The 25,464-nt window shown below is 34.4% G+C and overlaps 2 protein-coding genes across 3 annotated transcripts in view; both read left to right on the forward strand.

Annotated features, from left to right (window-relative positions):
* The window catches only part of Prp5 (pre-mRNA processing factor 5), a 33,896-nt gene extending 31,394 nt beyond the window's left edge, over positions 1 to 2,502 (forward strand). The window contains exon 20 of the mRNA XM_069849587.1: positions 840 to 2,502. Coding sequence (XP_069705688.1) covers positions 840 to 1,082 — 243 coding nt within the window. The 3' untranslated portion in view covers positions 1,083 to 2,502. The remainder of the gene's footprint in view (positions 1 to 839) is intronic.
* Positions 2,503 to 6,698: 4,196 nt separating this feature from the next.
* The window catches only part of VhaSFD (V-type proton ATPase subunit VhaSFD), a 36,705-nt gene continuing 17,939 nt past the window's right edge, over positions 6,699 to 25,464 (forward strand). The window contains exons 1-5 of one of the 2 annotated variants that reach the window (XM_069849595.1): positions 6,699 to 6,890; positions 7,440 to 7,521; positions 8,017 to 8,206; positions 12,826 to 13,044; positions 24,137 to 24,241. In XM_069849595.1, the coding sequence (XP_069705696.1) occupies positions 6,830 to 6,890; positions 7,440 to 7,521; positions 8,017 to 8,206; positions 12,826 to 13,044; positions 24,137 to 24,241 (657 nt within the window). In that variant the 5' untranslated portion in view covers positions 6,699 to 6,829. The remainder of the gene's footprint in view (positions 6,891 to 7,439; positions 7,522 to 8,016; positions 8,207 to 12,825; positions 13,045 to 24,136; positions 24,242 to 25,464) is intronic. The other variant, XM_069849596.1, reaches the window with a different exon arrangement.

Raw genomic sequence — 25,464 nt, forward strand, 5'->3', positions numbered from 1 at the left:
AATACTTGAACATCAATTTACACAATTTTAGAAAAAGGTTTGAAAAGTAGTGACCAATCCACAAACTGGGCGAGTTCAGTCTGATACCAAACAGCAAGTATTATACCGGTTTACAGCACTTAACTATCCTGCTCTTGAATATAAAGGCTGAAAATGGTTTCAACATTTGAACATGACAAATGAACTCGTTGATCAAATTAAATATCTTTATATGTCGAAAATCCTCTCTCACTGTCGATGTTTGAGACAGAAACCACAACACTCAACGACATGTTGAAACAAAACTGTTGTGATTCTCATCTGATTCAGATAGCTTGTAAATTAGAACTAGTATGCAAATTGTTCGGTTTCTGCAGAGATTTTGTTGAATCATTGTTTACAGTTGATGCAATGCTTCAGAAGATAGCAAAATTCAATTTTTTATTTTATTTGAAAGGATTACAGTTCTGTTTATTTTCTCGAGTATTTCATGAAAAAAGAAACATGTTTTCGAGTAGTAATTTCGTGATGGGGCTATTTTGTTGAAACAAATTTTGTGACATTTCACTGTTAAATATAATTTTTCTACATTACCCTCTTAAGATTTGTGTTTTCTGGGAATGAAATTAAGTTTTCAAAGATTTCGCGTAATGGCAAATATAGTAACCATTCAAACATTGAAGATCAGAAAAATAATAAGCTGTAGCTGTATTAATATACATTCACATGGAGATGTGTTCATGTAACTAGATGTGTGCATAGGCAAATTTCACTTCATTTTTTCGAGAGCCACAAAAATAAAAGATATAGATAAGGAAATTAGGTATGACCATTAACTTCACTTTATATTTTATTTACAGGAAGCATTGGCTCAAATTAGTGAGTACTCTGAGGCTGGAATCACAGTTCGTGGTACATACTTCACTCCAGGCAAGCCAGCACCTGAGGGAGAGCGAAAGTTGTACCTTGCTATAGAGAGCACAAATGAACTAGCTGTGTCGAAAGCAAAGATTGAAATAACACGACTAATAAAGGAGGAACTGCTGAAACTGCAGAGCTCAGCACACCACATTATGAACAAAGCACGTTATAAAGTTGTGTAGTAACAGCATAATGATGTTGATGCTAAATGTTACGTGAACCATAGATATTTCATAGTTTTAATATTGTACTATGTATAGACTTATATTTTAAAAGAAGAGTGTTGTGTGCTGACATTTAGTGTTTCCCAAGTCTGGGAAAATAAAGTGATATTTTTATGTGGTCCATGTAAAGACAATACAATTAGTGAGAACTATATAATTATGTATATGTGTGTGCAAAATAATTACGTGACTCCCCATTACCTCCTTTATATTATAACAAGGTGAAATAAATCAACATTTGGAAGAGGAAATATTTAGTACATTGCATACATTTTGTCTTTCCACCTTTGCGTACGGGACCTGAGTCGGCAGTAAGTACTGTAGCTGTGTGTGCTGCCATTTAAGAAAGGACATATGCATAGTCACTAATAAGACAGTTGTCTGCTATTATGTGCAGTATTGAGTTGAGTTTCAGAGTAGTACATCTGTTATTTTATTTTTTTTTCCTCGCTGTTATTTATACTCGCTTTAACATCTTTGATCATATCACGAGTTAATCTTTTGGTTGAAATCCGAAGGCCTGTGTACTTTTGTTGAGATTGGTTCTATTGTTGTGAACTAGATGGCGACTGTATACGTATTACTGACTTGTTATGAATATGATTTCGGTGATGAATGAGGCCGGTGATATTCAGGGATGTTGTGGCCCGAATTTCCTGACATTTGCCTTATGGTTGAGGAAAAACCCTGAAAAACCTCAACCAGGAAATTCAACCCGACCGGGAATAGAACCCGGGCCCTCTGCGTAAGAGACCAGCATGTTGACCCGTATACCACAGATGTGGTCTATCTGTTATTGTATGCGGCATTGAGTATCGTTTCTTTGTTTGTGTTTATTGCTTAAGTCAAAGATTTAAAACAGAGCAAAGAGTCAGAAAATTAGACTACAGATCATAAAATAGTAAATAAGTTCAAAACTGCTGGTTCAGTATTGGACAATAAAAGAAGACGAAGACATGTTTTAACAGAGGAAAAGTTGGATGATATCAGTGCTCGAATAGAACAATCGCCACTGAAATTTCTCTCGAAGTTAGCACAACAAGCGGGGATCAACCATGCATCAGCACATAATGCTACAAAATTACTAAAATTTAATCCATATAAGGTTACAGAAGTGCATACCTCAGAGCCCTGGGACCTAAAGAGGAGAATCAATTTTTGCAACTGGTTTTTTCAGTCTGCAAATGACGGCCATTTAGATCTACAATTTGTGATTTTCAGTGATGAAGCGTGGCTTTACTTGCACTGACGAATTAACACTCACTTATCAGTAGATAGTTGAAGATTTTTACACGAAGGTCCACGACTTGATCCTAATATCAGTGTGTGGTGTGCCATAAGTGCGAAACAAATAATCATCTCTTTTTTTTTTTTTTTTTCCACAAAAAATTATGCTGGCAGGTACAAATCTTAATTTTGGATCAGTTTTTCCCTCAATTAAACAAAGAATGAAGGTATGGTGGGTTCCAGCAGGACAGGACTAGAGCTCATACAGCTGCAATGTCATTGCATGCGATTACTGATGTCTTTGAGGATTGTGGCCTTCTTGGTCCCCAGACCTAAAACCATACGATTTTTATTTGTGGAGGAATTTGAAAGACTGAGTGTATAAATCAAATCCACGAACTTCGGACGAACTGCAAAACAGCATGCAAGAAGAAATAGCCAGCATTTTGGGAAGCAGAGCTGCAATCTGTGAATCAAAATATATTTAGATGCTACAATGTCTATCTTGCGGCAAAAATGGAGCACACTTTGAACATCGTCTTTGAAAAAGTAAACTTTTTTTAGTACTTTCACAATTTCAGATTGTAAAAACACTGTTCATTCTACAGGTTATCTCTCATATTTTTTACTCATAACCAAACCCTCGTTATGGGCTGCACTGTGCACTGTCACTTCCACATGCGTGGAAAGATAAAATGTATGCCCTGTATTTCAGTAGCTTTTGGTTACAGTTTCATAAATTAATTTAATTTCATTCACATATATTTCGAATATTCTTGTAAAATGGATACTGGTATTCTCTGTTAATAATACAATCCTCCTTGATGTACTTACTTTTCAATGTTTTGTATCCTACTTTCTGTATTTTACATAGGAAGTAGGAGGTGGTATTGTGCATTAGTCATATTATTTTTAACAGTTTATCCACTAATTAAATTTAGTATGACATAACTCTTAACTTTGCTTTTATTGTTCAGTTTCCTTCTAGCATTGCAGCTCTGTGAACTCTTTGAAGTAAAATGGCAGTGATAAGAATTCAGCAAATAATCCTAAGTTTTGTTTAGCTCTTAAGAAAAAATTTGTCGTGCATGTACACGAAATACTCTGATGATGGAACCTGTATGTAGTTCTGAAACATTGGAACTGTCAAGTCCCAGGACACGATGGATTACCCAAAAGCCTAATTCCAAAGACTTGTATGGTGTTTATTCAGATTTATTTTTCCCGGAGCATTGTAATTTGATTCATAATGGTCCAAGTGTTGTGACTATTTTACGTCATTATTATTATTTATTTATTTTTTCTCGAATGAGTGAGTATTGTACCATTAGGTTACCCACATTTATTGTTAGAAAATGTATTCTTTCAGTATGCTTTGTTTCATTATTTACATTTTATTAGTAGTAAATAATTTCAAGAGAGATTGTGTGCACGCGTGCACTCATAGTGTATTAAACCTATTTTATAGACATTTAAATCAGCTTGTTTGTTACCCAGTAGAAAAGCAACACTGCGACTAGACCATGTTTTACAACTGTCAGAATTGATTCATTCTTGTAATAACAGTAAAATATTATTACCTGCATTGAAAAACTTCGTGGAACTTGAGAGCTTCAAAGAAAAAGAGAGTGCTCAATTACTGAAAAAACAATGACAAACAACTACCTATAATAACGAGTTACCATAAATTAAATGCAGAACAGTATTTCTATAGCGTCTAATAAAAAAAAAAAATCAAAAGCTCGCACATACAAAAAAAATGAGAGGCGATATTGGAGAAATTGATAATGTAAGGAAATTTTGTTCTAGTAATTATAATTTTTGTTTGAAGGAAATTTGATTAATGAAAGAACAAGACTCCAATTCCAGTAAAAGTTTTACAGAATGTGAGAATCTGTAATTTGGTCAAGATATATTTCTTTTTTATAGATTTCATTATTTCTGTTTACATTTTCTTTCTTCCATTTTCCAACGTAATATGTTGTTGTTGTTTTCTAATGCCAGGCGTTTGACAATAAAGTCATTTGACCTCTTGCACTCCAATATTTTTCAAAGATATTATCATGACCAGCCAATGAAGCACAGATTTTGAGGTGTTCCGAATCCATTTCTTGGTTTGAGTTGCACAATGGGCAGTTAGGGGACTGATATATTCCAATGTACTAAAAATGTAATACACAAAGCAAAAGATGAAAAGGCATAAAAATTGAAATATCTAAGCCTTAAAGAAGTCCACTGCTGTGAAGTAATGGTCAGCGCGTCTGGCTATGAAATGTGTGGTTGGAACAAATTACCAGATTGGGGTTTTCCCTCAACCAAATGAAGCAGAATTGCTGGGTAATTTTCGGCGTTGAACCTCAGACTCATTTCGCCATCATTAATTCACATATCATCATCCATACAATAGCGCAGGTTAAGTTCACAGTGCGGCGTGCTGTACTTGTACAAAAGCGCAGCCGTTAGGCTACCCAATCATTCACAGAATAGTAATGGTAAGCACAATAAGCCTTAGGCTGTAGTGTAAGCCTTCGGGTTCCTCCTCCATACAAGAGAGAAAAAAATATAGCCTTAAAGAAAATGGGGAAGTCTAATGTGGGAAATAATATTCGAAATTAGTTGCTTAGTGAAAATATATTATTTTCAATATATCTTTAACACACTAATGTAAAGTTACAAGGGTTTTTTTTTTTTTTGCACCATGTCAAAAATGTACACACATCCAATACTTCACTACACATTTGCTCTGTAACTAGGGCAGAGGAGTACCCTAACTGTTTTATTCGTTACCAGACAGTAGCTCTTGGTAATAGATACAACACATGGATTGCTTCTTTTTCTACTTTCCGTGATAATGGAGCAGGTAGTATGTAGCTGCTAAATGTTGGTTGTCTCTACATCTATGACCGTGCAAATAATCAAAAACCTCTCTCTAGACTGAAAACTGTGGAAGTCTTAAATCATACACTAATGTCGAATTCATTTCAGTTAGAACTTGTCACGGATTTCAGTTATCTCAGCTTATTAATAATTTTGAGGGGGAAGGAAGTGATATTGATTTAGTAAGGATAAGTTTGATTTGGACTTTATTTACAGAAAAATATAAGAAAATCATGACTTATTGATGGTTGGATTTAGAGGGCTGTCATTTGCACTGAACTACAAACATTCAATGACTGATTTTTTTTCCTCTCCGTAACACGAGATGGAGGTACAATCAACCTTCGTAACCTCGTTTTTCTTAAATATTTTACAAAGCAGGAAAGGTCAAAATACATCTCTTCATTAATAATTAGTTTTGCAATACCGATTATTCTCATGCAATGAAAACCATCATGAGAGGGTTTAGCATGAAAAATTGCAGAGGACCTATAGAATGTACAGTATATAGCCACAGTCTAGTATACAGTCACGAAGCTTGAGGTTGTTGCATTTCTCGCGATACAATGCTCCAAGTGGTTAGCAACTGAGAGTACTAGGATAGGAATAATAGACTGTGCGATAGTAGCAATCCTAGTGCTAACAACTGAAGTTCAACTCTCATTGGATGCATATTCCCTATGTATTGAGCTTTGTGACTATACAGTCACGAAGCTTGAGTTGCGAGGGTGCTAGATACCTTCGAACATTTAATGCTCGAAGCTAGATACAATAGACTGTGCCGGTACTATTTCGCATTGTCTGTTACTCTGTTATTTGTCTATGGTCTGTAATGAGGGGATATTAGCGATCCTAGTGTTTAGCATCTATCTATGGATGCATATTTACTACGTATTGACCTTCGTGACTGTATATATTAGACTGTGGTACTAGCACAGTCTAGTATATACAGTCACGAAGGTCAATACGTAGTAAATATATAACATTAGATAGTTGCTCACCACTAGGATTGCTAATATCGCCTCATTACAGACAATGCGAAATAGTACCGGCATAGTCTATTGTTTCTAGCACCCTCAAAACTCAAGCTTCGTGACTGTATATAGTAGACTGTGATATGGCATGACAAAGAAGTTAATAAAAAATAGTTATTCACAGTATCGGATAACATACTGAAGATGTTATAAAACATGGCAATAAAGATACACGTTATATTTCGTTGCATGACGAGCTTTTACTCACCAAAGAAGCTATTTCAAAATTCGCGGTTTTAACCACTATCGGTAACTATGAAAAGATACACTAAATTAACATTAGTCTTTTTAATTTGTAAATGTGTATTATAATGCTCCGAAATATAAGTTTAGTATATAATTTCAATGATCATAAGTCAAATTAAATAATACATAAGAAGTAAAATTGAAATATTAATTTCCATACAAATTGAAAGTTCAACTGCTATGTTGGCAAAATTGATTAAGGAGATCACAAGATCTGTCTGCTGTGAATTGAAGTAGTGTGTTGCGGATGAATGGATAGTGAATAAACTTTTACTTTAAGATTCAATTATATCTCTATAGGTGAACCAAATAGTCGTCAGAATGGCGAATACAGATTTTAATGTGAAGTCTATGATACCAGCGTTACCAGATGAGAAAATTGGTATGCATCAAAGTAGACGTTCTAACTTAGTAGCTAAATGGAAGTAGGTTAAATTAACAATTCTTGTTGAAATAAAAGTAATCCTGTGTGGTTTTTATAGTTGCTAATGTTGGTTACATTTATAATTTCATAGTAATGGAAATTTGGCCTAGATTTCAATTATGCAGCATATTGCTGGTTCTCCATAACCTTTTTCATGTTTGTAAATTTGTCATATGTTAGAATGACTTACTCACTTTTTATAGATATATTGATACTGATTATATTAACGAGTTTTGGCTAAACTAGCGCACGGGAAGTTAAGATCCTTCAGGTGATTTTGGAAGTGAAAGTCGTCGAATTTATAAGGGCTCTTTTTTGTGGCGATGAAGTTTAATTTTTAAGGCGTTAAGGCTGTACTTCAGTGAACTGTGGTAATATTTTCGTGAAAGAGTATTTTCCCTGGGCCAAAAATACATTACAGTCATCTGAACTTCCGTACGCTAGTTTCAAATAATGATAGGAATATGTGCAAATCAATGTTTGGATCCCAATGTTTTATTTCTGTAGATATGTTGGCTGCAACAAGTGTGTTGCAGCAGCAAGCAACAGAAATTCGAACCCAACGAGTCAACTGGCAGTCATATCTACAGTAAGTACGATTGGGTTATTATATTCATATAGCCTACATTTAATATTTTGTTTTTGTAACTCGTTAGAACTAGTATTCATTTTTCGTTGGGGTTACTGTATCTTGTGAAAATTCTAAGCAGTGACTAATTGGAAGATGCATTGAATATTCCTGGGTTAAAGTGCAGAATTCGAGGCATTAGGCCCTAGCTACATATGTCATTGTTGAAACTTTATATGAAAAAAATTAATAAAAATATTCTTGAATAAGTAGGCCTAAATCATTTAAAATAAGCCCAGTCAGTCATAAGGTGCTTATTTCTTAATCCAATTTTTTGTAAGTTGTGAAAATGTACAGACCATTTCACGTAGTATTTGTATTTACAAATATATGGTATAATTATAGCAATGTTAGATAGCCTACTATTCTCATTTAGGCTATATTGGTACTAAATTAATCCCTTGAAAGGAATAGGGAAGAAGAACTTGCTTTTAATATGTTTAATATAATTTGTAGGTCACAGATGATTTCTCAAGAGGACTACAGTTTCATTGTTGCATTTGACAATGCTGATGCTGCAGGTCGAGAGGCGTTACTTCGAGATAATCGTAATCAGTGTGCGAAAACCTTTCTCAACTTACTCGGACATGTGTCGAAGGATCAAACTATCCAATACATTCTCATTATGATTGATGACATGCTCCAGGTTTGTTTTAAATATAGGGCCTATAATAAATATGAAATATGTAGGATGATTTAAGGGTTTTCTATAGCACATGACACTGAAGATTTTTTTGGCGAAAAAAGTGGGAAAATGGTCTAATTTTCAGAGAGGAGGTAATTTGAAATGTGAAGAATTCGTATAGGACGTCAGTTGACTTGAAAACATGTTAGAAAATAGGAAAAATTGGAAAGAATGATCGGTGTAGATAACATAAAAGTGATTATTTAACACGTTAAATGAAAAGATAGAACACTTGAAAATACAACGTGAAACTCACATTTCACTTTACTTAGTATATGCAAGGCATACCAAAAAACTAAACTAACCTAACCAGTCACAGATTCGTATGTACAAGGCATACAGATAGCCTAAACTAAGCTAATCTAACCTAACCTGTCACAGATTCCCGCACCGGATAACTTAGAAAAATTCAAGTTGGAAGATTCAGTGTCATATGCTATAGAAAAGCCTGATTTAATGATACTGAACATCAGTGGCGTAGCATGAAATTTTGAGCAGGGGAAGCTAACTCAAGTTGTCTTTCATGCAATATGAGAAAACGTATTACAAAAATACAGTCTTAAAATAAATAGTAGTCAATGTCAAGTCAGCAGTCGAAGATTGGTTGGAACATTGTAAGTAACACCAATAAGGCATGACCTCAAATGGTACGTAGTAAAATATAATTTCACGGTTTACACATATCTCTAACAAATAGACATGTATACGTATAACATTCGCTCACTCCCTGTCATACTTAGAGAAATCACAATATTAGTATCATTACGTAAGTATGCGTCTGTCTTTTGGTTGTGTCCTTCATTGACAGCAAGGGAGTCGGTCATTTGTTTTTTAAATCACACTTTTGTTCGTAAGTCAGTCTTGATAATACAATTGCCCTAAAAAAATTCAAGTAAATTAGTGTCAGGAACTGTTATTTCGCTCATTATTTATTATATCAGCCACAATGCACACTAACACTTCAACTGAAGACAACTGACGAAAGGGGATAACTCGGAAACTACTTATTTTCAATGTTAAAGCTAGCTTCTTGCGAACCTTGCGACCAGGATAGTTTAGTTAGAAAGGGATGGAAAATCTGTGGGGTGGATTACACAGAAGAAACCAGTCTGCTTGGAAGCTGGTGTGTGCAGGCTTCTTGTTTACTGCTGCATCACAAATCATCCTGAGCTGCCACATCACAATATTTAACGCGTAAATATAAATTTATTAAAATTAATAAATAGTTTTCTCCATAAACTGCAGGTTTATTATGAAATTATTATTAACTGGGGAAGCTAAGCTTTATAGCTTACATTGACGCTATGCCACTGTTGAACATTAATTATAATAAAGTACACTCGTTTTTAAACTTCAGTTAGAATGACATAATTAGGCCTAGTTAGTATTGTACTCTTGAAATTGTCTTCTTCAAATAATTTCTCAACCAAGATGGAAATCATACCAGATCTTGAATGCAGTGTTGCCTGCCTACCTAAGCCAAGAGCCAAATGAATGCTACTGCCAACTCAACTACCTATTGAAGTAACAACATTCATTGTCAATACTGAATAAATATTAGGGTGCCCGGACTTCTTGCTTACACTGTAGAAATGGATCTGAATTGTGTAGGTGTTCAGTTTTATCTTTGATCTGCAATGTGGCATGTAATTATTTCTTTCGCTCTTACATGCAATTTAAGTGATGATTACATAATACTCTTGTGTCGTGTTGTATTGCTGAAGGTAAAATGTTGTACACTGGAGACTTAATACTGTGAAGTTGTCAACGATTTAATTATATTCTCAAGTCTTCACTTATTTACAGCAAGTAGGCCTAATTGGAATAATTTTTTCCTTTTAAATTTAAATTATGGTTTATTTAACGATGCTTGCAACTGCAGAGGTTATATCAGCGTCACCGGTATGCTGGAATTTTGTCCCACAGGAGTTCTTTTACATGCTAGTAAATCTACTGACATGAGTCTGTCGCATTTAAACACACTTAAATGCCATCGACTTGGGCCGGGATTGAACCCAGAACCTGAGCATAGAAGACCAGCACTATACCAACTACGCTACTCAGGCCGACTTTTTTCCCTTTTCACTATAGAAGATTATAATAAATGAAGTCAGATTAATATTCTTTTATTGTGACTTTGTATCAATCAATAATTTATTTTCTTTTTACTTGTTTATTTGACGACACTGTATTAACTACAGCATCAATGAAATTGGTGATAATGAGATGTTATTTGGTGAGATGAGGCCGACAATTTGCCTGACATTCAGCTTACGGTTGAGGAAAACCTCGGAAAATCCCAATCAGGTAATCAGCCCAAGTGACAATCAAACCCATGTCCAAGTGCAAGTGGATCAGCAGGCAAACAAGCTAATGTCTGAGCTATGCCGGTGGCTTAAATTTGTTTTACATATGCATATGTCAATCCCTATGAACATTAAATATCTGATATTACTGTACTATTAGCAGTGCAAAATCTGGTAGGTAATCATATATATATATATATATATATATATATATATATATATGACTCTGCTTACGTGTAATAAGTATAGTCATTGTCACTTCATTAGGCATTACTCATTGAGTTCTTATGTAATATTTGAGTTTGGTATTGTTAAATGAACAGAATGTCCAAATCAGAAACCAAAGGAAATTTTGAACTATCGACCAAATGGGAGAAGATCATTGGACCGTTCTATGAAGAGATGGGTGGAAAATTTCTTGTAGAGTGCAACAGTTCTTACAAGATATAATATAGTAGGAAGATAACGATGATGATTGTTGAATAATAAAATTAATATGAGTTCCTTTAGTATTAGAAAATTGAAAAGAAATATTATAATAGGTTATGTTATTTATTTCTTCATATGGGGTAAAATAAAAGTATTGTGATTCTGAAATAAAAAAATACATACCGATTTAGATATTTCAACTGGAATTCATTTTTGCAGGTTCATGATACCAAACGTGAGTACCTAGTTTGTGTATATCCTTTTGTCCCAGATTTTGTTCGTCTTTATATATCAATCAAATCAACTTCTTTATTTTGAAGGATCTGTTATATAAAATTTTCATCTTTATTCTGTAGATATTAACATTTCGGAAAGTATACTTGATTGTAATAGCGCAGAATGATGATTTTGCTTGGAAAGAACTGTTGTGGTTTTCTTCTCATTTATTTTTCAAGTCATTTCAATTACATATAGGCATAATATTAAAATTAATAATTCAGAAATAAGTTACCTATTTCCTGCTGAAATATGTTTCAGATCAGATATCTTTCTAATGGAAGCTTTGTGATTTAAAACAGAATTACATAACGTGTTAATGTTAAAAAATATGAAGTCAGTCCATTATACATTAATTAGAAATGTGTTTGTATTGATGCTAAAATTATGTTTTCATGAACCTTACATGCTATTAACATAAACTTCCTAAAATAATAGTTACAATTTTGTTAATTCATTCATTCATGCATTCATTCATACATAGTGTTTCGTCTAAGTGTAGGTCTTTTACTTCAAACCTAGCATTGTCTTATCTTTCCTATTTTTGCCTTCCTCTTTGTCTTCACATATGTTCATGTATGTTAATGTTGTCTATCATCTGGTATCTTCTTCTGCTGCGAACTTTTTTTTCTGTTCACCATTCCTTCCAGTGCATCTTCAGTAGACAGTGGCCAAGCCAATTTCTTTTTCTCTTCCTGATCAGTTTCAGCATTATTCTTTCTTCACCCACTCTTTCTAGCACAGTTTCATTTCTTGTTCTGTCTGTCCATTTCACATGATCCATTCTTCCCATTTTCACATTTCATATACTTCTAGTCTTTTCTCTTCACTTCATCGCAACATTTCTGTCCTGTACAATGCCACACTGCATACAAAGCACTTCACTAACCTCTTCCTTAGTTGGTTTTTTTTTTTTTTTTCAGAGGTTCGCAGAAAATGCTTCTTTTTCTGTTAAAAGCTTCCTTTGCCATTGCTACACAAAGTAATGGGAAAGTAATGCAAACTATGAATTGATTCTTTCTTAGATGTCATTTGAATGTCATGGATACACATGTAACTGAGGTTCATTTTCATTGAGCATGCATGTAAAATCTTGCAACGTTATAAGTATACCTATCATAGTGGTCACAAACTTGATAACATAGTTTATAATTGTTATCTTCATATATTGCTTCCACTGATTGCCTGTAGTGCCATGTGTTTAAGATGGAGATATATTTTCTAAAAAAAAGTCCATGAGAGGCGAAAGGAGAGAGACTGCAATGAAAATACACAATAACTAGTAAATAGGGTGGAAATAATGACTTTGCACCCTGTGATGCTTTGCAGTAATTTATTTAAAATACTGTAAGATATGAAATAAAATAATACTGTATTATGAATAATACTGAGTATATACTTAACTAGGTTTACAATTCAAGTATAAGTGACTACATAGTAAAGCGGCATAGTAAGGTCAGAACTTTTAGAACGTGAAACGCAGTGGTAGCCTATTAATTGTAACAATCATAGATAGGTATTTAATGCACTGCTTATAGGTTTTGATTATTATTGTTAATTAAATTTCAGGAAGATCATTCACGTGTTGAAATATTCCGTGAGCATTCTTCAAAGAAGCGAGAATCAGTGTGGGGTCCATTCCTAAATCTTCTAAACCGCCCAGATGGCTTCATTATGAACATGACATCAAGAATAATTGCTAAGATTGCTTGCTGGAGTCAAGAACTGATGGACCGTTCAGACCTGCAGTTTTATCTCACATGGCTTAAGGACCAATTGAAACAAAACGTAACTTATTTTTTCACAGTTAACTTGATTCTGTTGGTAGCGTATAATTAATCATCACATTCATAAGACTAGGATACATGTTGTAGCTAGTATTAAATGTCGTTATTTCCTCCTCTGTTTATCTTCTTCCCTCCTTCCTTTTTTTTTTTTTTTTTTTTTTAATACATAGTTTCTCTGGACTTCACATGTTAATTTCATTTTACACCTTTGTCAAATGTTCAACTTTCTGAATCTACTTTGAAAAACTTTTAAGAATAGCTACATTTATTTATGTATTTAATTGTATTTATTTATTTTTATTGTTTATGTTAATGGTTGTCAAACCTTTTCATTGTGTTGCAGTGCTTCACATACAATACATTGATTTGCTAGACATTGTATGCATACATCTTTCGTTTAATGAATGTGATGGTTATTTATTTTTATGTTATGTTTTGCAAGTGGGAATGAGTAGATTTGAGTAACGTAATTAATTTCAATGATACTGATTAAGAGCTAATATAAATATCTGGAAAGTTTTCATATTGACAATCAAGTTATTGTACAGGACTTCTATTATATGTATTGACCGTTGGCGCAGTATGTTGCTTCTCAGCTGCAGCAAGCAGCACTTCCCCAGTATAAATATCCCATTCTCTTGTGGCAGTATACATTCATTCACGAAGATAGACTGCTGACTCTAGAGCAGTGCATTTTTTTGTGTTTAAATTTTATTATAAATATGAATCAGCTCATCGTGTTCATACGGAATTTATTCAGACGTTCCCTGGTCATTTGTCTCCTTCGAGAACTGCAGTTCATGATTTTATGAACAGATTTGAATCTGTTGTTGTTTTCTAATGCCAGGCATTTGATAATAAAGTCATTTGACCTCTTGCACTCCAATATTTTTCAAAGATATTTCTGTGGTGTTCGGGTAAAGGGGTATAAGTCATTTTTTTTTGTCCAGGTGGAATTTTGTTCCCCAGATGAACACACAAGTTAAATTATACAAGTGGATGTGCAAAAATCAAAGAATACTAGCAGTTGATGTGTTTTATTTGTGTAGAAAAGTATTTGTAATAAGGGTTCCAAGTTTAATTTTCATTTGTCTCCGAACTCATTTTTATGACTTATCTCCCTTTACCCAAACACCACAGATTTCATGGTTAGCCACTGACGCACAGATTTTGAGATATTCTGAATCCATTTCTTGATTTGAGTTGCACAATGGACAGTTAGGGGACTGATATATTCCAATTCTGTGCAGATGCTTGGCCAAACAGTCATGGCCTGTTGCCAATCTAAATGCAGCTACAGACGATTTGCGTGGTAAATCGGGAATCAACTGTGGATTATGATGCAGAGAGTTCCATTTTTTCCCTTGAGATTGTGTTATCAAATTTTGTTTGTTGAAGTCTAAGTATGTAGATTTAATAAATCTTTTCACAGAGTAAATCTACTGGTTCAATGCAAAACAAAAAACACGCGGAAACGTACAATTGTAACAGAGGACAAATTAGACCAAATTGGCACACATCTTGAACAGTCGCCAACAAAATCACTCCCGAAATTAGCACAACAGATGGGTGTTTGAGTTTCTTCTGCACATAAAGCAACAAAATTGTTAAAACTGAAGTATAGCAAGTGTGCAAGTGTCCATTGTTTACAACAAGGTGTTCCAGTAGCATGGGTGCGTTATTGTGAGTGGTTTTTCTCGTTAGTGATTAAATATTTAATCAACCCACAACTCATGTTGTTTTCAGACGAGGCGTGGTTCCACCTGACTGGTCGTGTAAACAATCAGAACACTCGTTATTGGTTTTCTGAAAATCCACATCGTGTACAAGAAATCCCTCTTCATAATAGGAAATGTGGAGTTTGGTATGCTGTTAGCGCTAGACGAATAATCTGTCCTTTTTTTATGAGTAGAACACATTTTGTCTATTTTCATTGTTCTTAAATTGAGCATTTTAATTATTGTGAGGTTAAATATCGTATGTACCAGTAGAGCACATTTTGTCTACTCTTCATTGTTATTAAATTAAGCATTTTAATTATTGTGAGGTTAAATATCGTATATACCAATAGAACACATTTCGTCTACTCTTCATTGTTATTAAATTGAGCATTTTAATTATTGTGAGGTTAAATATCGTATGTACCAGTAGAACACATTTTGTATATTCTTCATTGTTCTTAAATTGAAGCTACCTCACCATCACTAGGTGAGTACCTACGAGGGTTTATTAAGTGTTGATAGATATAGAGGAAAAGGTTAGAGGAAATAATCTCCTAGGCCTCAAATGCTCTAATACCATCAGAGACGAAAAGAATAAGAGTTAATCAAGGGAGGCTGGATAGGAAAGAGCAAAAGGAAAGAAAAGGGTGGCTGATATTAGAAAAGAGAAAGGATCAGTCTCGGTCATAAGCCTACCAAGCTGACCAGTGCTATTTGGTGGGTAGCCCATCCCGTTAGTTTATTTTGCATAAGCAAAATGGTAACAGCTGCACCACAAGAAGGTAGATATTGGACACTAGGTTATTGTTCAGGCCGATTCCATTAAGTCAATATGGGCAATTAATGGGTCTCCTTCCACATAGTGGAACACGTGTTGTCAGCAAATAGCTGGATACACTACGAAGGTAGATTGTTCTTAAATTAAGCATTTTAATTATTGTGAAGTTAAATATCGTATGTACCAGTAGAACACATTTTGTCTACTCTTCATTTTTTTTAAATTGAGTATTTTTAATTATTGTGAGGTTAAATATCGTATGTACCAGTAGAACACATTTTGTCTACTCTTCATTGTTCTTAAATTGAGCATTTTAATTATTGTGAGGTTAAATATCGTATGTACCAGTTGGTAGAGCAGCTGGCTACAGACTGGAAGGTCCGGGGTTCGATCCCAGGTGGTGACAGGATTTTTTCTCGTTGCCAAACTTTCAGAACGGCCCCGAGGTTCACTCAGCCTCCTATAAAATTGAGTACCGGGTCTTTCCTGGGGGTAAAAGGCGGTCAGAGCGTGGTGCCGACCACACCACCTCATTCTAGTGCCGAGGTCATGGAAAGCATGGGGCTCTACCTCCATGCCCCCCAAGTGCCTTCATGGCATGTTACGGGGATACCTTTACCTTTTACCTTTACCAGTAGAACACAGTTTGTCTACTCTTCATTGTTTAAATTGAGCATTTTAATTATTGTGAGGTTAGGGCGGCTTTGTTGATACAAATATATATACACACCAGTAGAAGAAATAAAATCAGAAACATTACAGTAGTTGAACTTTGTCATGTCAATCAGAATTTGTTTTCCCGATACAACATCTGTTTAGCCAAGGGAAGACAACATTTACAGCTTCTTCTATAAAGTATGATTTTATACACGTTTTAAGTAGTAGGATTAACACATGAGTGTGGCCTGCTGTGACATGCCCAGCCACTAAGAAGCAAAACACTGTGCCAGCAGTCAGTACATTATGATAGAAGCTCTGTATTATAGGGTCATGATAAAATTGCGTTTAATTTTGTGTTGAGACATTTCAGTGCTATAATTTTGTTCCTAAAGTTATATTGTGCTCTAGTAACAAAATCAAAGTTTTAATGGCTCAAATACATTCCAGAACGTAAAATATAGAAGATAATACTCTGTATAAGTGAATGTTTAATTGAAAGTAACTGAAGTTACTGTTCATTTTTATTATATTGATTTGCTCCACAAAGTTCTTCATATAAGTAATGTTCATGAATTTAATCGTGATTTTTTTATGGCCCTGTAAGTAGTTTCATGTGAAATTGTAGTGCATTAATTTTTAGGGTATTGATGTTTATGTATGAGAATATTCAAGTAGAAAGGCATGGTTATGTTATGTGTAGCAAGCATCCAACCATGGTTCAATGTTCTGGTGTTTGGTTTAGTCTGTACTTCATTTAGAGTTAGAGCATGCTTGAGTAACCTGTAGATAAGAACCCTGTGTATTGGAATGGCTGTTTGGTAGGTATTTTACTAACACATTATACTATAATGTATGTAGATGTAGTGGTTTTTCCGGTATACTTTACTAATACTCTACACTTTCAAGTTTATAATAGGTGTGTCTCTTATGTGATAGTCATTTTTCGGAGTGCTTTTCGTAAAACTCTGACTTCAACTCTTCCATACAATAAAGTTCGTCAGTCTGAAGATATCACATCTTAATTCATCTCACATTTTAGTGCTCAAGAGCATGGAAATGAGATTCTGGAATTTCTTTATCTTCTCTTAAAGAATTGTTATTGATGCAGCCTACTAATAATCTAGATTTGTTAAAAATGCATAATATCAATAAGGATACACTCAGAATTATGAAGAGGTTTGCCCCTGATTCTTCATTAAGAAAATAGTAATTTCTGGGACATAGCATGGAAAGGAAATAACAGTTTCTGTTGTTTCAAACAGCACATTGTTTTAAATGCTGGAAATATCTTCGTCACTACAGGACAGCAAGTTTCTTTCTCTTTGATAATGATAGTATAAGTTGGTGACTCAGGAGAAGACGAGTGCGGAGTGAGGAGAAAGGGTGGTGAACAGATAACGTTACGACGACACGTGAAATACTTGTAACTGCTAGTAAGCGGAAACATCATTTCTCCTACTAATAGTACAAGTATTGCACTGTTGTAACATTATCTGTTACTATCCTTTTCCTCACTCCGCGCTCGTCTTCTCCTGAGTCACCAACAGTAGATGTATTTAACCTTGAAATATCGTGTTGTCACTTTAAGTTGGAACGAGATGGTGATCTTTACTCCAAGAATTATAATTCCATAAAAAGTAAATTCTGATATCCAAAACGATATGTAACTTAAAATAATTCTGTAGACATCATTTTCCTTTTTTTAATAAATTTTAAAAATCGTATCTGATGCTCAGTTCTGTAAATTCATGCCTTACAACTCAATGAATAAGTAATTATTGTATCTTAAGTTCTTTGAAATGTTTGTTTCTTGTAGATCATAAATCAGATTTTCGTAATAAACACCACACTGTGTTACAAATTTCATTGTTAATATAAATACAGATGTGTATCTTGTGGAAAGAAAAATTTACCAGTGACATTTGATTGGCCCACCAGGCTGTACAGTTGCAAAGTAAATTTCACACTTTTTATGTACTCTTACAATTTTCGTTTCTGCATTGTGGCATATATATATATATATATATATATATATATATATATATGGTGCAAAATAAGCAATAGAGCCGAATATTTCGTAATGTGTGATTATACTGATTAGAAAACTGTTGCTTCAAATATTACTTCAGGCTCACTGGGGAACAACTATATGTGAATACAACACTACTTTCCAACGTGCTGAAATAGCTGATTTGGTTAAACAGTGGGCTGAGGAGATGATGCTTATGAGGGGGTTCATGTCCACAGAGAAGCCAATATACTTTGATATTTTGCAGTTCATTCACTGTTCATAGATATGTGTTTAACATTATATTAGTTACATATTTGTTTTCTACAACTGGCCAATAATGTTAATGAGATGTTCTGAAAAAAGACTGTTTGACTGGGCGTCATATTGGACTAGTGTTCAGTATTGCCTCCAGTGCCTCTCATTTGTCATTCTGTCAGGCAGGAATCTGACAAGTCCAGCTGCATAGCATTTGCCTTGACCACTCTTCCCAGACATAGTACAATATCTCATAGAGTATCATTAGGTGTAGGGTTGGATCGACCAGTTTTCGGCTATGATGCATATCACTTCCACTCGCACATTTTCGTTGGAGCTGAGATCGACTCCACAAGAAAGCAAATCCAGCATCTCCACCTCATTGTCATCAATCGGCCAGCCAATGTTAGACAATCCCTACCTTATGGATTGGCAATTGATCTTGCTGGAAAAGAATAATCCCATCGGGATACATTTGTCACACTGAAGGGACCATGATATCTCTTAAAATATGGAGATAAAACTGGACAGTGTCCATCCAACCATCTGTCCTATGAAGATATATGATTCATGCAAGGATATCTACCCACACACAGACACAGAAATGCAACCAGAACGTGCACACTCTTTCACGTATTTTGCATTGCATTGGGTTCCTGTGAGCCGAAAAATTCGTACCTGGCCATCATTCTCCGAAGAAAACATGAACTTGTCTGAGAAAATTACAATTTACCAGTTTCGATCTATATTATGTTGAGCGAGCTGGTAGAGTCTGTGTCCTTGGAGAACTGCTCCTTCACAGCTGTGCTTCTATGCCTGAGGCTAGCATAGGATTCCCTCGCAGTTCTTGAACACCTGTGAAAATTACTGATAATTTTATTTGGGTGGAATTTAATGTATTTTTCTGAACCAGTTCCACTTGCATGGGTTGAAACTAGAGTTGAGCTTAAACGATATTTTCAAGTATCTGTGACAACTGTGACTGTGACAATTAAATATCTGTGACTTTTACTTGTGATTTTGTCACACCGATATTTTATATCGATAAGTAAGCACAATATGCATGAATTACACCGATATTTTGTCACACCAATAAAAATTAACAGGAAATATTGAAGAGCAGTGCAATGTGAATACGATTTCTCTATACACGCCACACATAAGTGGTTTATATGGGAAAATCCAACAAATAACTTATGTACATGTACTATTAACAAATAAATACTAATCTAACTGAACAGTAACATGTAAAAAGTTAACCTCATATACCAAGACGTTATATCGTAATTGATTGTAGATATAGAATCAATTGATAATTTTTTAATGTAGGTGGATATGGAGAAATTGAGGTTATGTGATTATCCTAATCGTTTTAAAAATTGATCCTTTTTATTGTATATAATATAATGGATAAATTATTCTAAGTCGTGCATTAACATCATAATACTAAAAATTAACGAAACATATGTATTCGGAAAAACAATGGAAAATAATTACAAAACAAAACGGTTGTTCAGACAGAATTTTACACAAGATAAAGTATTGGTAACCAATGGTATTATTATTTAATCGTGTAATCACTATATCATTCATAATAAGATGGTGAAACTAGCGTTGAAGTAGTTTCGGCGATTTCGGATGTGAAAACTGTTGCATTTGTAAGGATTTTTTTTTTTTTTTTTTTTTTGTGGAGAGACAGTTGCTTGGGTTAAACTAGCGCCAAGGTAGTTTCGGTGATTTCGGAAGTGAAAGTCGTCGACTTTGATTTTTTGAGGAGATGCAGTTGATCGTATATCCAAGGCATAACAAATACTAAACTAACCAAAGCTAACCTGTCACAGATTCGTATATGCAAGGTGTATATGCGTAGTACGAAGGGAACTACCTCAACGCTAGTTTAGTCATTGATTGTATATGTCTAGGCATAATAAAAGCTTAAACCAACCAAACCTGACCTGTCACAGATTCGTATATGCAAGGTGTATAAGTGGAATACGAAGGAAACTATCTCAAAGTTAGTTTAGCCAAATAAGTTGCCCATCATTGTTGTCGGCTTGTGAGAAATGCTTCGAAAGTTCGGAAGAACATAACGTTCAGGACACGGAGTGAATTAACATGATTTATGTTTGATGCCCCTTATTTTCAAATGTAATTAATTATCCCATTTATGTGTAAATGTAGGCCTATTTTAAAAGTGTGCAAGGGCAATGAGAATGATTTGATGGCGCAGTGTCTGCTAGATGTCAATCTTTTTGGAATTTATAAAATTGACAATTTTTGCTAACTACCCCATAGTATTATATTTAAAAGTTGAAAATTACTTGCAAGTTGATTATTTTAACAATATCAAGATAAAAATCACTAAATATCAAGTTTAGAGCATTGATTAGGCCTATTAATTGGGGTGAAATAACACCCCACACAAGTACCTATGTTAGGAAGCACTGTGCGATTTCATAAGAGTTAATAACCATAAACAACATACCGGTAAAGAACTTATTACAAAAATAATTTTATTTTAAGTTTAATTATTTTAATTAATACTACCATGCATTGTTCGTGTTGGAGCTATACATTAAAACTGGATCATACATAAATGAGAGAAGTACAGGACGGTAAAGTTATTAAAATAATGTAAGCTCCTGTGACTAGCCTATTCTGTTTGTAATTAATAGTATAACTAAAAAAAAATATTGTTACTGCGTAAAAATTGGGTGGAAAATACTTACACATTAATATAAATTCACAGTAATATGAAAATGTGAAGATCTCGGGGAATACATAAAATATTTATAAAGCATATATACAGACTAAATATGAAAACAAAATGTTAGATTCATGATTATATTACTATAATGCCGCTAATTACTTTGCAACACATCGTCACTTTGAAAAAAATAATATTGAACAAAATGTCACAAAAAAATAATCAAATACCACTGCCTGATTGCTATTATTGTATCATGCACATGCGCAAACTCACGATGTAGAGGAGAAAATATCAGTCACAGACGTTGCAACGGTCATAAAGTACTGAATACGGAGCAGATTTCGATAGCGATATTTTGTCACAGATATTTCGCGTCATCAGTCACAGGTTCATCTGTGACAAAAAAATACCTGTGACAAAATATCGGTTTGTGAAATATCGGCCATCTCTAGTTGAAACACACCACAATCCCGGCCCTCACTGATGAGTAGAAATCCTGGAGGCCCTGTACTGTGGTGCACTCTGGATAGTCTGTGACGAACTAAGTGGTCTACACTTTTTGACACTAGTGACATCTATGAGCCACGCTCTAGAGTTAGAGCAATTAGCAGTAAACTTAAGGGCCCTGGTGTGGTGAATGATGCACCATTAGCCAAAAGGCTAGAGCATTGGTTTTCCATGCTGGTAACTTGGATTCGAATCCTGGCATGTCCAAGTGGATTTTGTGTGGTCAAAGATGGTGCTTGGTGGTGGGTACTCCCTTTTACCCTACCAACATTACATCATTGCTCCATTAATTATCATCATCGTCTGGTCCAATGTAGATTGCTTCCTATAAAGCACCAAGGGCAATGCGATTGCAGCAAAAAGATATACAGTTACAGCGTGTCACTCGTAGAGGGAACACTTGTGTTAATGAATGGCGAAAATCACATACTCGTCATTTGAGGGAAGGGGGGGATTTAATATGACTGTCAGTTGTAAATGCAGATAATCGTAAATAGTAAAATAATATTAAAAATAGTTGCTGTTATTAATGGTTATTTAATTTTAATTTTTTTTAATTAATTACTACTTCTATATAATTAAAAATTGATGTGGGATGTAATAGTGTTGGGAGAAAATGTAAATTTATTTTATTTGAGTGCATAATAAATGTTGAAATGTATGTTATGTACACCTTCAGTTCAAGAAAACATACTAAAGCAATGGAATATCTTCAGTAACATCATAAAGAACGGAATTGTTGTAAAACACAAAATTTATCTCTATTACACTTTTTCTTTTCTTTTTCCAACTAGTAGCTTGTATGTTGTAGAAACTATGAAGGTTTATTAGCTTTTGTCAATTAGAGAGACTGATTATATGACCTGTAGGCATTGGCTGCTTTGGGTTTGGAGTTAAATTCTATGACCACATCTTATTGCCGTTTTTCTTAGTAAGTATGAGAGCTTTTCTACATTTTCTTTCTTTTCAAATACATCATCTTATTCTCACATAGATCGAGTATGTGTACTCAAATCTTTACATTTTTTAATACAAATTCTTAGTTTATCATCAGACAGTAATTAGTTGAAAATTTTCGAATTTGTGCTACTCAGCTGGAAGAAATGTTGAATCTTAATCAGGCCTGATGAATAATGTAACTGTATACATTTATAAAATCCAGAATTATTTATTAAATTATCATTTTCCTGTGATGTCACGAATATTTGAGAAAAATTTAAAAGCAAGCGTTGACTTCATTCAGTTTTTTAGGATTTGGGTTTCTATAAATTTATACTGTATTTTAAAAATAGTTCATACATTTAGTTGTCCCACGCCATGGCGTCGCGGTCTAAGGCATCCTGCCTAGGACTCGCGTTACAAAATGCACGCTGGTTCGGATCCTCATGGGAGAAGAAATTTTCTCATGAAATTTCGGCCAGTTTATGGGACCGGTGCCCACCCAGCATCGTGATGCACTTGGGGAGCTACAATAGGTAGCGAAATCTGGTTACGCAAACCAGTTATAATGGCAGGGGTGCTCATCGTGCTACCTCCGTTCTGGTTGGATGATCGTTCACTACTGCTTCGGCATGTGGCCGTGAGGTCAGCAGCCGGCTGGTAGATCTTGGCCCTTCGTGGGCTGTAGCGCCACTGATTATTATCATACATTTAGTTAAATATGAAGTTAAAATGTAATGTCTAAAATTATCTTCATTGCTTTAGTAAAGTTCTATTAGGTGATATGAATAATGTGACAGTGAAAGAAGATATCACAGTTTTTAAAGAAAAATAATGCTATTAAAGATCATGAAATCTGCTTTTGTCTTAAACTTATGCAAATAGCCTTTCAGTTATTTCTTTTAATTCTTATACACTGGAAATAAAGTTACAGTCTAGTATTTATCTTATTTTTATGAATTCAGAATAAGTTTTCACGATTCATTTTAATTCATTTCATATTGATTAATCTGAAGTTCGTAGAATTCTCAATAACAGGTCAGGTTGCAAGGTCATTGCCATTGTTAGAATGAAATCCATAATAGTACGATCGTGCATAATATGTTTCAATATTTGTGAGATACATGGAAGTGTCATTTAGACTTATCAAATTCATAATTTTACTCAAATATGGTAAAATGTTAGAACTTATTCACATGACTCCAGTCTTACAGCTCATACATACTCATAATGCATTACCTAACATTTTCTGTATGCGATATTCAGTTCTTCAAGGATGTAAGCATAGTAGTAGTTATGCTTGTCTTTGTACTTCCAAAGATCGAGTATAGCTTTCGGTATTTATGCTATTTGTGAATGATTTTCAGCTAACTTCTCCATGTGGCTGTTGCATGTAGCATGTATATTTATCCTCGAAGTAGTGGTCCCAGTTATCCTGGCTTCATAGTAACTCTTATATTGGTTGGCAGCATTTGAAGTATTTTGGTTTTTGCCCCAATTGTATTTTTGTAGAGTGAAGCACTAACGGATGAAAACTTGCATGGTTCGCGTGCAGCACAGGATTTGTCACCAGATTCTGTGCCGGAATCATCAGCTGAGCAGCATGAGGACAACCTGGTTGGTTTTCTTTAAGGCTCAGTGTAACACTTCTGGTAGATAAGCATTTTAACTTCTTCATGGTAACATAAATTCATCGTCTTATAAACCCTGTTAACTTCCCTGAAATCAGATTGAAAACAGTGATAAAAAATCTTCCAAGATTGACCTTTTTTATATACTGATTTGTTAAGCAATGATACTCCCATATTACTGTAAATTGGACATTATAACATGCATTATAGAAAATGTGATAGTAAGCACTATTAATAGATGAGAATTTGTGTAAATTTATAGTTTGAAATGACTGTGATGTTAGCATTAAGATACACGTGTGTTAATGACTTGTTAAATTGTTACATGATAGAGAGCAGTACTGGATTTTTTTATGTTGGATTTCATAAAATTAAACATCTTTTATTCTGTTTAAAAATTCTCTTTAATTTATTATATTTCGTAATGTCCATTCAGATGAGTAAACAAAAACTTAACATGAATAATTTCAAGGGACCTGTTGCATGTGACATGTATATTTTATCCAAAACCTTTGGCTGAGCACACCAATGCTCTACTGACTGAGCTACCCAGAAACTCTACCAGACCTTGACTCAATTATTCCCCTTATATCCACATACCTCAAGTGGGTTGAGCGAACGTCAGAGCCCAGCATTGAGTGCACACTTTCTGTGTGACTTAAATTTGTGGTTTTGTGTTATCGAACAGTACCGTGAAAACCACAAATGTAAAGGCTGGTCCACAATAAAACGAGAACGGGAAACTGAGAACATGAAGATAGTGATTCACAATAAATGAGAATGGAAATGGCTTTGGATATCGACATGTATATCAATAACGATATGTAAAATCAATATTACGCATTCTGATGTTATTTGTGTATATTTGACCAATGACATTCTCTCATGAGTACAAGCCAGCCAACATGAACACAAGTTAACCAACTTCAAAACTTATGGCATGAAATATTTATGAATTCAATCTACGTGCATTGCTCTGGTCACATATACATCTAGCAGATATTGAAAGTTGATTCTATAGAATTTCTGGGTTAGTTACAAGCAATGGATGAAGAAGAAATTATGTCACAGCCTCTTTGCAACAAAATATATGATGACCAAGTAGCTTTTTGATGACAGCGGAATGAATCTAATAGGCTTTCATCAGAAAGGAGAATGACAAAGTTAAAAGTTCGCCAGCCTTCATGTTCCTATTCCCGGGCTGCAGTA

This window comes from Periplaneta americana, chromosome 16, assembly GCF_040183065.1.
Source record: "Periplaneta americana isolate PAMFEO1 chromosome 16, P.americana_PAMFEO1_priV1, whole genome shotgun sequence".
NCBI lineage: Eukaryota > Metazoa > Arthropoda > Insecta > Blattodea > Blattidae > Periplaneta > Periplaneta americana.